We start from the raw sequence: 11,712 nt of genomic DNA, 5'->3' as shown, positions 1-11,712 counted from the left end.
CCATTTTCTGATGGAGCGAGGACAAACAAGCAGGGAAATAGACCCAGGCCCTGTGTTAGGGGGGGATCTGCTGCTGCATGGAAAGGAACAGGAACAAAACCGGCTTGTTAGCCCCTGTGCACGTTAATTATCTGTCAGACTTGTATATACAGGCTAGCCTTGACATTTCTCTCCAGAGTTTACATTATCCCAGGTCACCTGACGTAGCCCTCTCATTGCAAGGGTATTAAAATACGGTTGTATATAGCCAAGTCACACTGTGCTGTTCTGCGTTCAGCCTTCGTCTGTGGCATTTGTAACGAGGGCCTGATGGCATCTTTGGAAATGCTGGGCAACAAAACCTGGGAAGGTCAGCTGAGGGCACAGGCTTTCTCTCAGCATTATCGTAGGTTGAAAGTAAAAATGATTTTAAAGGTAGATGTTAATGAAAAAAAAATAAAGTCATTTAAAATAAAAAGACAATGGGACTAAGCAAGACTTGTTGGTACAATTAGGACCAGAGAAGCATTGCAAATGCATACTCTGGATTGCTTTAGGGTTTTCAAGCCTAAGACCCCGGTGCTCTGTGTCAACCTGGCCCACCTTAGCTGCACGGCATGCTGCTCCTTAGCTCACCTAAGACACAAATTTGGATTCCAGTGGCAGTGCAGCAGCCTGCAGGCAGTGGCTTCCTGCCTGGAGGGCTGCTCTGCACCAAGCCTGTGCAGCCAAAGCGCTGATATTGCTGCTGGTTGTAATGGCTGGGGTGGCTACCAGCACTGCACATGATGCTGCCCTCTGGGAAGGCCCTGAGTTTACCGAGGGCTCAGCTACTCCCTGCAGAAGGTGGCAAAGGCTGAATAAGACCTTGGGAGAGCAGTATTTGAATACTTCCTCTGTATTTATCAGATGGCAGCATTTCATATCAACCGGACATAAATGACGATTCAGGCAAAAACATAAAATGTTTGCACTAAAATGTAAGGTTTATAATCAGACACATCTGGAGGTACAGACGGGTTTGAGTTTTCCTGAATGTGCTGTAAGAAAAGCAGTGCCCAGGAAGAGGAGCTACCTAACATGAACATGGCAAAGCAGGGCCATAAAGCAAAGCAACTCCAAACGCTCAAAAATCTTCAGAGCTCAGCAGCTCCAGCTCTCCCTTCAAGAGGAATCTCTTTTTTGAATATGAGCACCAGAACCATATGAGCACCATGTATCCTCTTTCAGCCTTTTTTTTTTTTCCCTGCTATTTGATAGCAATTGGAGACTTCAGTTTTCCTTTAATCAATCCAGCTTTTACCCCTATATGCCCAAAGTGCCTATTTTCACAGTTTGAGATGTGAATGCAAGACACAGCAAAATAAAATGATAAATAACTCCAGATTTCCTGCGATACATGAGAATTTGTTTGTATTAATGCCAAGCAGAAAGACTGCGGCTTAAACAGTACCCACGGGCCTAATAAAAGCTGTGGGTTTTATAAACCGCACTTCCATAAACATTTTCTTAAGGGCAGCACAATCACAGCACAAAGAGCCAGCTTTGACAAATAGGAAGAAGCGCAAACAGTCCTGCAGTGAGAAGTACCTGCGGCTGGTGCTAATTAAAGACACCCCTTGATGACTGCTGCCTGAAGTTTTGGTTGCTAAGAAATCACATACTTCACACTCTTGCTCAGGAAGAGAGCCTGTTCTTTGTCTATGTGGTGCTGCTGAGTTGCTCAGAAAATTATCTGCTGCACCACAGAGGGAAACCAAAGCTTTAGCCCTCTGTGAACACTCAAGCCTTTCCACAACTTCCCCCAGTATTAGACCTCTCCATTACTCACACAGTCCCGTACGCTGCCTCTGACTCTGCTCGGGCACCTGGGCTCACCTCTCTGACTGCAGCTCCCAGATCTCAAGGTCTGCTCTCGTGTTGCGTGCATGCAGCACTGACATCGTGATTTGCTGTGCCTGGTAGAGCAAGCACAAAGAGAAGGCCTCCTACCTGCCATGAAACTGAGCTTGGAGTTGAATCAGAAGAAGGACTAGCAGAGCCCTGAGAGTACGCACTTGCAGAGAATCTCCATCACCTGCTGGCAGAGCCAGCTTTTGCTCCTGCAGAGATGTTGCAGGCTCACAGTGCAGTTACTTAGATGGCAAGTTGAATTTGGCTCTTGCCCTTATGAGATATCTCAAGAGAGCCTCTGCTGAGTACACATGGCCAGAGCAAGCCCTTTTTCATTAGGAAAACCTTTGGTAACAACTGACATTTCCTATTGCAGGCACAGCAGTGGCACTCAGCACCAAGGCAATGTACTCACGTGCTAGGGTTAAAAAAATTCTCTGATCATCAGCCTGGAAGGCTGTAGGGTTTTATGGTGCTGCAGCAGGATGGGGAAGCATCAGCCTGTGAGGTGTTTCCCCTTCAAGTCCTGCTGCCAGAGAGAGGAAGACTTGGCCAGCCTACGAACTGCTGATCTGTCACTGCAGACTCTGCGTTGCTTGTACTAAGGCTGGCTCTGTCACTGTAACATCAATGTGATGATGTTGCAACTTGGCTTGCAAGAGAGAAATGTTTTAATTGCAGATTTTTTTTATTTTATTACAAATTAGGCTTTGGACATAAAAATATCCTCACGAATGCTTTGGTGATGAGGTGCTAACGGCAGCTGAGAGATATTTACAAGTTTGGAAATGAAACAAATGACATACTTTAAACACTGAAAACTATTTTTGAGCTGTAAGCACAGGGATGGACTCATCACTTACCAACTACACTTCGAAAGGCTTTAGATGGACTTTGGGCCAAGCAATTCTGAAGCTAGAAATGGAACAGGATCCTTTATATATATACTCTCTCTATATATGATACAATATATGTATACTGAAAACCCGTGATAGAAAAAATTGTCTTCGTCAATCATCATTTAGTTTACAGATACTGCAAAAATTGGACATCCTTTTCTCAATGCACAGGTTTCGCAAAAGATTTCTGTACAGTGTATATAAAATGCTTTAAAAAAAAACACCATTGTAGTCCCATTGTGCTTCATCAGAAACAGCTGTATGCTCCAATGAATTCATTGCCTTAATCATAGCTCCAAAAGGTACTGCATGTTGACTTGACAAAGCAGAAAGCCCAAGGGTTAACACAGAATTTTATTCTGAGCACTACCATGTAACGAGAGTGTACCTAAGCCACGCCACCACAGAAGCTGATCCAACAAGACCTGATCTTGCATGTCCCATGCAGGCAAAGTCCCCACTGAAATCACGGGAGACCTGGGTGTACAGGGTGTGCAAAATCCACCTGTTAACCTGGAGCAGGCTTGCAGTGACCTCAGCAAGAGCTGAATTCAGTGCAGTCCTGCAGCACACGCTAAGGTCGGCCTAGACTTACTCCTCCACATGCTATCCTACTCCTAATCTCTCAGATGCTTTGAAATCAGTTCAGCAAGATCAAGAGGATTTCTTGTAAGGCTGCCTCCCAAAGATTAAGGCAACTGCAGTTTTGGCTCTTGTTTCCAGTTGGTGTTTGCTGCCCGCAGCCCTGTGGAGATGCTTCCAGGAGGAGCCTGCCGAGGGAGGGGAGCAGGTACCTGTCGCTGTTACCCTGTTTGCTTTGGTTCTGAGTAACTGGGCAAGGACTGTGGCCTCCAGACAGATTTGTACCCCTCAAATGCCAACGCCAAATACAGAAGTATGTACAGAAGATCTTTGTGCCTGCTCGCTCCCTGTGCCGTGCCTCAGCACCAGCAGTGTCTTGTCCCAGGGAGCCAGGCATTACGTTCCTGGGTTCAGCCTGCTCATCAGGAAACTCTTGACGCTGGGGACAGGGTGCACGTCGTACTGGTGTCTGCGGCGCTCGATGAAGGAAGCCAAGCGGGAGGTATCCAGAGGGATTTTGGAATAGCTGCCGTTGTGCGGTTGCAGCCATGGATGCTGTAAACACGTGGCTGCTGTTGGCCTTCTTCTGAAGTCTTCCTGGAGGATAACGTTGATGAAATCCCTGGCGGCATGGCTCACATCAGAGAAGTACTCGGGTGGGAAGCTGAAATCTACTCTGCACACATTGATACAAGTCTCCTCTTTGCTTTCATCCAGGAAGGGAGAGACACCACTCAGCATGACGTAGGTGAGGACCCCGATGCTCCAGATGTCTGTGCTCAGGGAGACGGGAAGGCCTTGGATAACTTCAGGAGCTGCAAACTCTGGGTTTCCAAGGAGGTGGTGGACGTGATAATGACCTGTGATTTGAACGGCATCTTCCAAATCGATGATCTTGACACGAGGTACCGGGATTCTTAAATCAATGAGCAGATTTTCTGGCTGCGGAAAACAGAATAACAAAAACTTAATTATGCTCTTGTTCTGCAAACAAAAGGTGTAGCCTTTATTCTGGACACACCTATCCAAATATTTAGCTTTGTGTTTTAGGTTGAAGAACTGGTCAAAAATCACATTTTATCAGGTATGTGTGACATACAGAGCAGGAGAGTTACTGACAAGGAACCAGGGCAGCTCCTGTGTACTCTGTTGTCAATTTGGATCAACACTGAAGCTGCAATGACAGCATCCCCGTTTTACACCGTTTTTAACACAGTGCAATTTTGTACTTAGTCCCAAATACTTGCAATTTATTTTTCTCAAAATAATCTCTACAGATTAAGAGCACTGACAGTTGTAATTTTGAGACAAGCTACAACACCTCTGATCAATTTATTCAGATTCCACTTGTTTGCGTGACACCTGGATGACATAAATGTTCTCTGTAAAACAAATACTAAACTTTTTGCCCACTACCTCTCTAGAGTCACTTTTCCATGCATTTGTCCTATAGCTCCTCATGCTCATGCACATACATATACAACTCAGAGTCTACTACACTACTGTTCAAACCTCTCCACTTGCTCTTCTGTTGTGGAAAGAAGAAATTAGCACGATCTTGAGAGGATCTTGGGACAATACAGTCCATGGCTAGGTCTATTGTCCCTAGCAATGCATCTCCCTCTTTCCACTCAGCAACAGAAGGTACTTTATTTAGCATGCCTCATTCAGGAGAACTGTAAATAGGTCACAGAAAATTGGCTTCCCACCTTGTTTTTGGGAGGTATCTTATGATCAAATAAAGAATTCAGTGCAGTTTCTTACCTACAAGTGATGTCTATTTTTTGACAAGTCCTATAAATACAGCAGAAAATACAAGCAGAAAGACTGAAAGAAAGCAGGATAATATAGCCTTTTGGGACTAATGCTCACATAAGATATTGCACAAAAGGTTTTTTTTTTTTTTGTAGTAGCAGCAGTGAGAAGCAGAAGAATGAAAACACCATTTCATCTGACGTGCCTGGGGGCTGCAGGGCTGAGACGAGACCTCCATGGAGTTGGATTGTCCACGATACAAGACAGTCAAATCCATCTCTCATTCTCCATTTTTAAATTCCATTTAAGTCTTCAAATAAATTATAGATTATCTGATACCCCTGGCAACCTGAATCAAAGCTGCGGACCACAAAGCCCAGAGCACTTGATTATAACTTCAATCACCAGTTCCCCGCCATCCCAGATCACTGGGATGTTGGTGAGGACGGCAGCACAATGCCGAATCCAGGACAACACAGTGCCTCCTGCCACGTGTGCTATCACGGGGAGGAATGAGCTGTGCTAGTCTCACATTAGAGACTGCAGCTTGTTCTTCCTCGCTCAGCAGCTACTGACATCTCACTCCTGCCCTTTTTCATTAAATCCCTTTTTCAGAAAGCCCTTGAGAACAAACCAATGAATCAAGGACAAAGTACATCTCTGAGCTGAAGGAAGATATAGACCTCATGCTGCAGGTCCTAAGCCCTTTCTCTGGCCAATAGGTCTGAAAAGTAGCACTTGTCCATTCAGTGATCATCACTCAGGGCACAGACTGCACCTCCTCGCTGTTAGTGAAGCTGGGAACTGTCTGTACCAGGGCACTGAGTAACAGCATCATTTTCTTCTTTTCTTACCTTTATGTCTAAATGAGCCACTCGGCAATTGTGAAGATACTGCAAGGCTTCCATTGTGTCTCTTATGTAGAAAGCTACCTTTTCCTCCATGAGTTCATCATGGTTCATTAGGTAATCTAAGAGACGACCGTCATCCATCCTGCAAACAAACCAAACCCCACATGTGAAAGATCACACAGCATCTCCAGGAACAGCTAATATTTGAAAACAAAAATGCAATGGAAACTTTGTGACCTAAAAATAGAGGAAACCAAAAGGAGAGATCTGATATTTAACGATATCTCAACATACTGCAGGCTGTGGAAATGGTAGAATGATTAATCCTCAATTGCTAAACCCAGTCCTAAAAAATTTAGCAACAGTCTCAAAGTAAAGTAATATGCTTAAGGATGCATTCAATAGACAGAGGAGGTTCCTTTGAAAACAGATCCACTTAATTATTTGGCTTTGTCTATTTATTTACAGAGAGGATTGCATAATGCAGAAAGTATTACTGGCATTTTCAGCTGGTAATATGTTCTGTGGGAAAACTAACCCCATAAAAGTTTTCCACCTAGTTTTATTTATGTGTATACATAAATAAGCAAAAAGCCTAAATGTATTTCATTGGATACTCTGTAACAAAGAAGCATTTTGGATTTTGGTTGCTATTTCTCCTTAGAGGGACAAGCATAGTCCCTGTGCAGCTTTTTTTTCGCCAAAAACTATTAGAGCAATGTAGGCTGCAATCCAGCTGAAGGACGTTTACTCACATATAAACAGTGGACAAAACTGCCCAAATAAATTTCATCCTATTCAGTGTGACAGACTAACTGCTGATACAATTACCCAGGCCTCACAAGAGTAGAAAGCAGTTTTATTTGTACCCCTGAATCTTATTTACTGTAAAGAAAAGGCAGCAGAAAGTCCGCAGAAAATGGCTATATCATTTGATGTCACAATCAATAAAAAACAGATGACAAAGTCTTTGCCCTGCTGAAGTGAGGGTGGATTTTATCCTTGGCTTTAAATAGTGCTGTGATTCCTACCCAGACACTTGAATTGAAGCTCCGTGTACTTACAGCTCCAAAACTAGGATGTAAGAAGTCGGAGACTCGTAGGTATCATGGATAGTGATGTACTGAGGATGCTGTAAGTGCTGTAACAGGGCTGCTTCATGTGCCGCTTGCTCTTTCTTTTTCATTTTTTTACTAATGAATTTTACAGCAACGTCTTTCCTGGTAGCTTTGTGAACACATTTCTTTACTATGGAGAATCGTCCCCTGGAAAAAAAAAAAAATCACATTAATGAATGGGACGAATAAATAAATCATGTTCGTTTTCTAGTGCAATAGCAGGCTGATTTTCAAAGTGTTATTTGATTTAGTACATTAACATTTCACAGAGAATCACACTTAACTAGTCGTTCATAACCTTTTTCCAGCAAGAACCCCTGTCTCTTACCCTGGCTGTTTTGATTCTTTGGGGATTAGCAAGCACCGACAGCAAACAGCCACTTTGTTTCGTGCAGCCCTACTGATGTCCTCTAACAATCTCCCCTGGGTTCAATTTGCTGCTGCTTTTACAGGTTCTGCCTCCTTGTTCCTGAACTTGGCTCTCCCCTCTCCAGTTGCTTAAATAATGAGCCCAAACTTACTCAGACAACAAAAAGAAAACCCTTGTTAAATAATCGCTAAGCAATCATTTTGTCTTGCAGTTTTAGGCATACGGCGAGAAATTAGGGGCAAACAGCTGGCATGAGGGCATTTAGGAAAGTCACACGGACCGGTGCCCAGCACCGTTCTTGGAAGCAAGAGTACTTGATGAAGCCATGTGCTGCACTTGGCCTGTAGGTAACACATACACTCTCCTTTCCCCAGAACCAGGCAGGCTGCTACCTCTCAGCCCCAGAAGCACTCGTCGCTGACCTCTGGGATAAGACATGCCCACATGAACATCAACCTGAATTGTTTGTGTGCCCTTATCGGCTGTCTGCACAAGGTCCTGCTCACTGACCACCCCGCTCAGCAGGGCCCTTCAGCACCTGATTTAAGTCAGTCACATGCCTAAGTGCTTTGCAAACAGTCTCTGAGGTTAAGCACAGCCAGAACCAGCAAGTCATCCTGACTTCAAAAGCCCACATCAAACCCGAGATGTCAGAGGAGATACCAGCAAGTGTTGGCGGTGGCTGCCAGAGATTTGGCTGTCTAATTGTTGAGAGGTTTGCATTTGGTTACCCATGTCCCAGTTGCAATCCTCAAATCACAACTCATCTTGAAAGACGAGATTTAGCCAGCATTTTAGCCGGTCTGTATTGTAATCAGTACTTAACGTGCAATGCTCTCTGAAAGGAGCAGTTTTCAAGCTAACTACAAAAAGCAGCCTAAGCTCTCTTCCAAGGCCACATCTTCAAGCCATTGTTTCAGTGTTTCATTGCAGCGATAAGCATGGTTAATATTACCTCCCAATCTCATGCAGCTCTGCATAAGCAAGGTCAAAGTTTTCCTTCCATGAAATAGTGGCACCATCAGCAGCAGAATCTTTGGGAAAACAAAGCACATGCAAGAGAGTGTAAATACAAGACAGGTTAGTGTGGATTATAAACTGCATGTTTCTGAATTAGGTGAGATTATATTACTTAAGAACAGCAAAAATTACTACTGAGTCCAATTTCACGCTGCTCTATCAAATCCAGTGTATTAGACCACCAAAAGCCATAGCTTCCCAGAGCGAGGTGTGGATAAGATGAATTCAAATCTGTCCTTGCTATTTTGGGCTGGAAAGGAACCACACAGACAGTCTCAGGGCTTATCTGTGTGCAAATGGAAGGGAGATCTATGCCATGTGAGATCTCATTTCATCCAGCACAGGCTATTGAAGCCACTCACACAGCTGGTTATGTGCTGGAGCTACTGAAACCTGGGGAAATGCATGTACACTGAGCAGCAGCTGTGAGCCCAGAGGTGCAGGAACAGGCATGGAAAGCCTTTCCAGTGGCAGGAGCTGGCTCTGAGCATCTCCCAGGCTTAGGAGACCCCTCAAGTCCTGCTCACTGTGGATGTCTGGCAAGCATCACCCCCTCCTCACCGTACCCACTCACCGTACTCTGGGAGCCTCACAAATTCAGATGGGTCACTGGGCAAGCTGATCCCCCAGGGGTTGCTGGCGCTCACTCGAAACTGGTACTGGCAGCCTGGGGACAGGTCTTCAATGACAAGATAGGTGTCCAGAGTTGAGGCCACTGACTGCTGCCAGACCTGCGAGCCTATGTTGTAGGGAGGGAGAGAAGGAGAGGTGATGGAGACAGCCCCAATGTGTGAACTCAGAGCAGGGGACTTGTTCTTGCTGCCCAGAGGTTATATGGCCAAATACTGGAGGGCATTTCATAAACTGCTATAAACTGCTCAGCTAGTGACCAGAGCTCAAACCACTTACCTTCTTCTCTGTACTCCACAGTGTAGCCTGAAATGGTGCAATTGCCTGTACTGGAGGGGGGCAGCCAGCGAAGGATCACAGAGGTGCAGCTTCTCTCCTGAGCAATGGGGCGATTTGGGGCAGCCGGGACACCTTGGGGAGAGAAAACAGGCACCCAGTCTAGCATCACGTCAGCAAGCCCTAGTGCTTTAACTGAGGGAAACAAGTGTTCCCGTGGACTTCACTGAGCAGCAGTGAGATGGGGAGGTGGTTACCCTCAAAGTGTCCGAAAATGACAGAAGGAAGCCATTTGGAGCGCGTTTGTGTGTGTGGTGCTTGGTGTGGTGGCAGTAGGTTGACAAACGACCAGCCAGGCTGCTGTGTTTTGCCCAGGGCTCCCTTCAGCACCGTAGCAGTTAATGCAGCCACTAACTTGTTTGGATAAATTGGGGAAATGATAACTCTAGGGCCAAAGGGGAGAAGAAACAAATCGACTTCACAATGCTGGTGACACTCCTGGTCCGTAATTCACCGGCCAGACATTAGGCTCTGCGCCGTGCCCTTGGACGCAGCAGGCATCCACATCTCTCATGTTAACACATCCCTCCCAGAGCTGGAGGTCAGGAGCAATCAGCTCACCATTTTTTATTTATGACAATTAGCTGGGTCACTAATCACAGCGCTGAGGACTCAGGCTGGGTTTGAATCCCAGCAGAAGGGTTCACCCTGGCCCAAGCTCCCTGAGCCCTGGGAAGCAGCACTGCAAGCAGGACGCAGGAGCTGAGCCCCTGCCAATGCGTTTCCATTGCCCAGATGTGATGCTTACATTTGGACAACTTCAGCAATGCAAAGAGCCTGCGATGCCTTCAGCCAGCAGTGGGAGGCTTGGCTGAGGACAGGTTATATTTGTCTCAGTTTGCCCGGCACAACTCCATGCCTGGCTACGTTTGCACCAGGCATTTCAGCATGTTCCTGGTCTCATAGAGGAAAAAGGCTGGCTATGAGGGTCAGGCACGTTACCTTGGACTTTGACTGTGGCTGAGGTTGATGCTGTCCCGTGCTCATTAGCCGCCACACAGGTGTAAATGCCGCTGTCCTGGGGCATCACGTTACAGATTTTCAGTGTCAGCTCCCCGGATTCGCTGTGGGTGCAGAAGCCTGGATTACAAAGCGCTGCTTTGCCCACTAATGCTTTTTATCCCCACTTCTGTCCTGCCTCGTTACAAACACACATGTATGCAAGTCCTGTTAACCCATTTCAAGGAGCATCTCCCCAAAGATGCTCCCAAATGCAACCCCTCCATCTCTTAGGATTAGGTTGACATAAAACCTTTGAGTAGAATGCTCCCAATGGGGCCCTGTGGGGCAAATCTGCCGCTCTGCTGTGGTCTCAAAGGAGATTCAGACCCCTGGAGAATGTCATGGTGACCTATGTGGCTGGAAGAGTGGACATTTCACAGCAGCTGGGGGTAACAAATGTCAGCGCTGAGTTCTTGGGAGACGTTCCCAATCTGAGCAAATAAACAGCTCTACTCAACCTAATGAATTTATAGCAGGTCTGCAGATAGTCAGCTCTTTGAGATGCACTGTGGAGTTGGCCTGGATGAAAGGATTCTGCTTGTGTAACTGAGCTAGCTGTGCTGGACACCCCACTTAGAGCCAACAATAAATTTCCTTGATGACAGAACTTGAACATGCAAGCCATCGGAAACTGCACAGGGACCCGGCTGCCAGTGTAACCTCATGGACACTGCGGCTTCGGCTGGCCCAACTGTGCTGGTTGAGGAACGGGATAGAAACATCCCCTTCCCCTGCAATCTAGACACCGATGCCAGCAGGATTTGTAAGACAGACGCTGATCTGCTGGGCCTCTCTTTGGCAGGCAGCACCTGCACGGAAAAACAAGCAGGAGGAACGAGACAACACGAGTGCTGATAGCACACAGCGAGGGACGGCAGAGGCGAAAGGCTGATGTAAAACAGAGCCCCACATGGAAATACCCCCCCATCCCAGCCAGCAGCCTGAAGATAAGGCTCTATCAATCTAATGGCTAAAAAGGCAATTTGGGGTACCCTGGGGCAGCTTCACAAGGCAACGGTCTCTGAAGGAAGCTCTTGATCGGATGTCTTTTCAATCTTTTTTTTTGAACATGTAAAATCCCTCCTCTCTTAGTGTTCATTTGTCACTTCCATGGACTTCGTACTCCCTGGGTTTGTCTCAGCCTGAGCCAGCAGTGCTCACAAGTTCACATGAAAGATTGCCTCCTGGAGATTTCCACTTCAGTTTGGCCCAAATAGCTTATGTAAGCCGCAGATGAGCATCCAGCAGCGGGCTGTTACCTGACCTGAATTCAACTC

General features: G+C 46.1%; 1 protein-coding gene across 21 annotated transcripts in view; it reads right to left on the bottom strand.

The window, feature by feature from the left end:
• Positions 1–2,537: 2,537 nt before the first annotated feature.
• The window catches only part of KALRN (kalirin RhoGEF kinase), a 496,146-nt gene continuing 486,971 nt past the window's right edge, over positions 2,538–11,712 (bottom strand). For 20 of the 21 annotated variants that reach the window (XM_072040793.1, XM_072040795.1, XM_072040794.1 and 17 more), the window contains 7 exons: positions 10,376–10,497; positions 9,377–9,508; positions 9,042–9,206; positions 8,403–8,481; positions 7,024–7,224; positions 5,963–6,101; positions 2,538–4,295 (listed from right to left, as the gene is read on the bottom strand). In XM_072040793.1, the coding sequence (XP_071896894.1) occupies positions 3,750–4,295; positions 5,963–6,101; positions 7,024–7,224; positions 8,403–8,481; positions 9,042–9,206; positions 9,377–9,508; positions 10,376–10,497 (1,384 nt within the window). In that variant the 3' untranslated portion in view covers positions 2,538–3,749. Of the gene's footprint in view, positions 4,296–5,962; positions 6,102–7,023; positions 7,225–8,402; positions 8,482–9,041; positions 9,207–9,376; positions 9,509–10,375; positions 10,498–11,712 lie in introns of those variants that run through there. The other variant, XM_072040798.1, reaches the window with a different exon arrangement.

Source organism: Anas platyrhynchos, chromosome 7 (assembly GCF_047663525.1).
Source record: "Anas platyrhynchos isolate ZD024472 breed Pekin duck chromosome 7, IASCAAS_PekinDuck_T2T, whole genome shotgun sequence".
Classification (NCBI taxonomy): domain Eukaryota; kingdom Metazoa; phylum Chordata; class Aves; order Anseriformes; family Anatidae; genus Anas; species Anas platyrhynchos.
The sequence above is the reverse complement of the archived record's forward strand: the minus strand, read 5'-3'. Positions and strand labels throughout refer to the sequence as shown.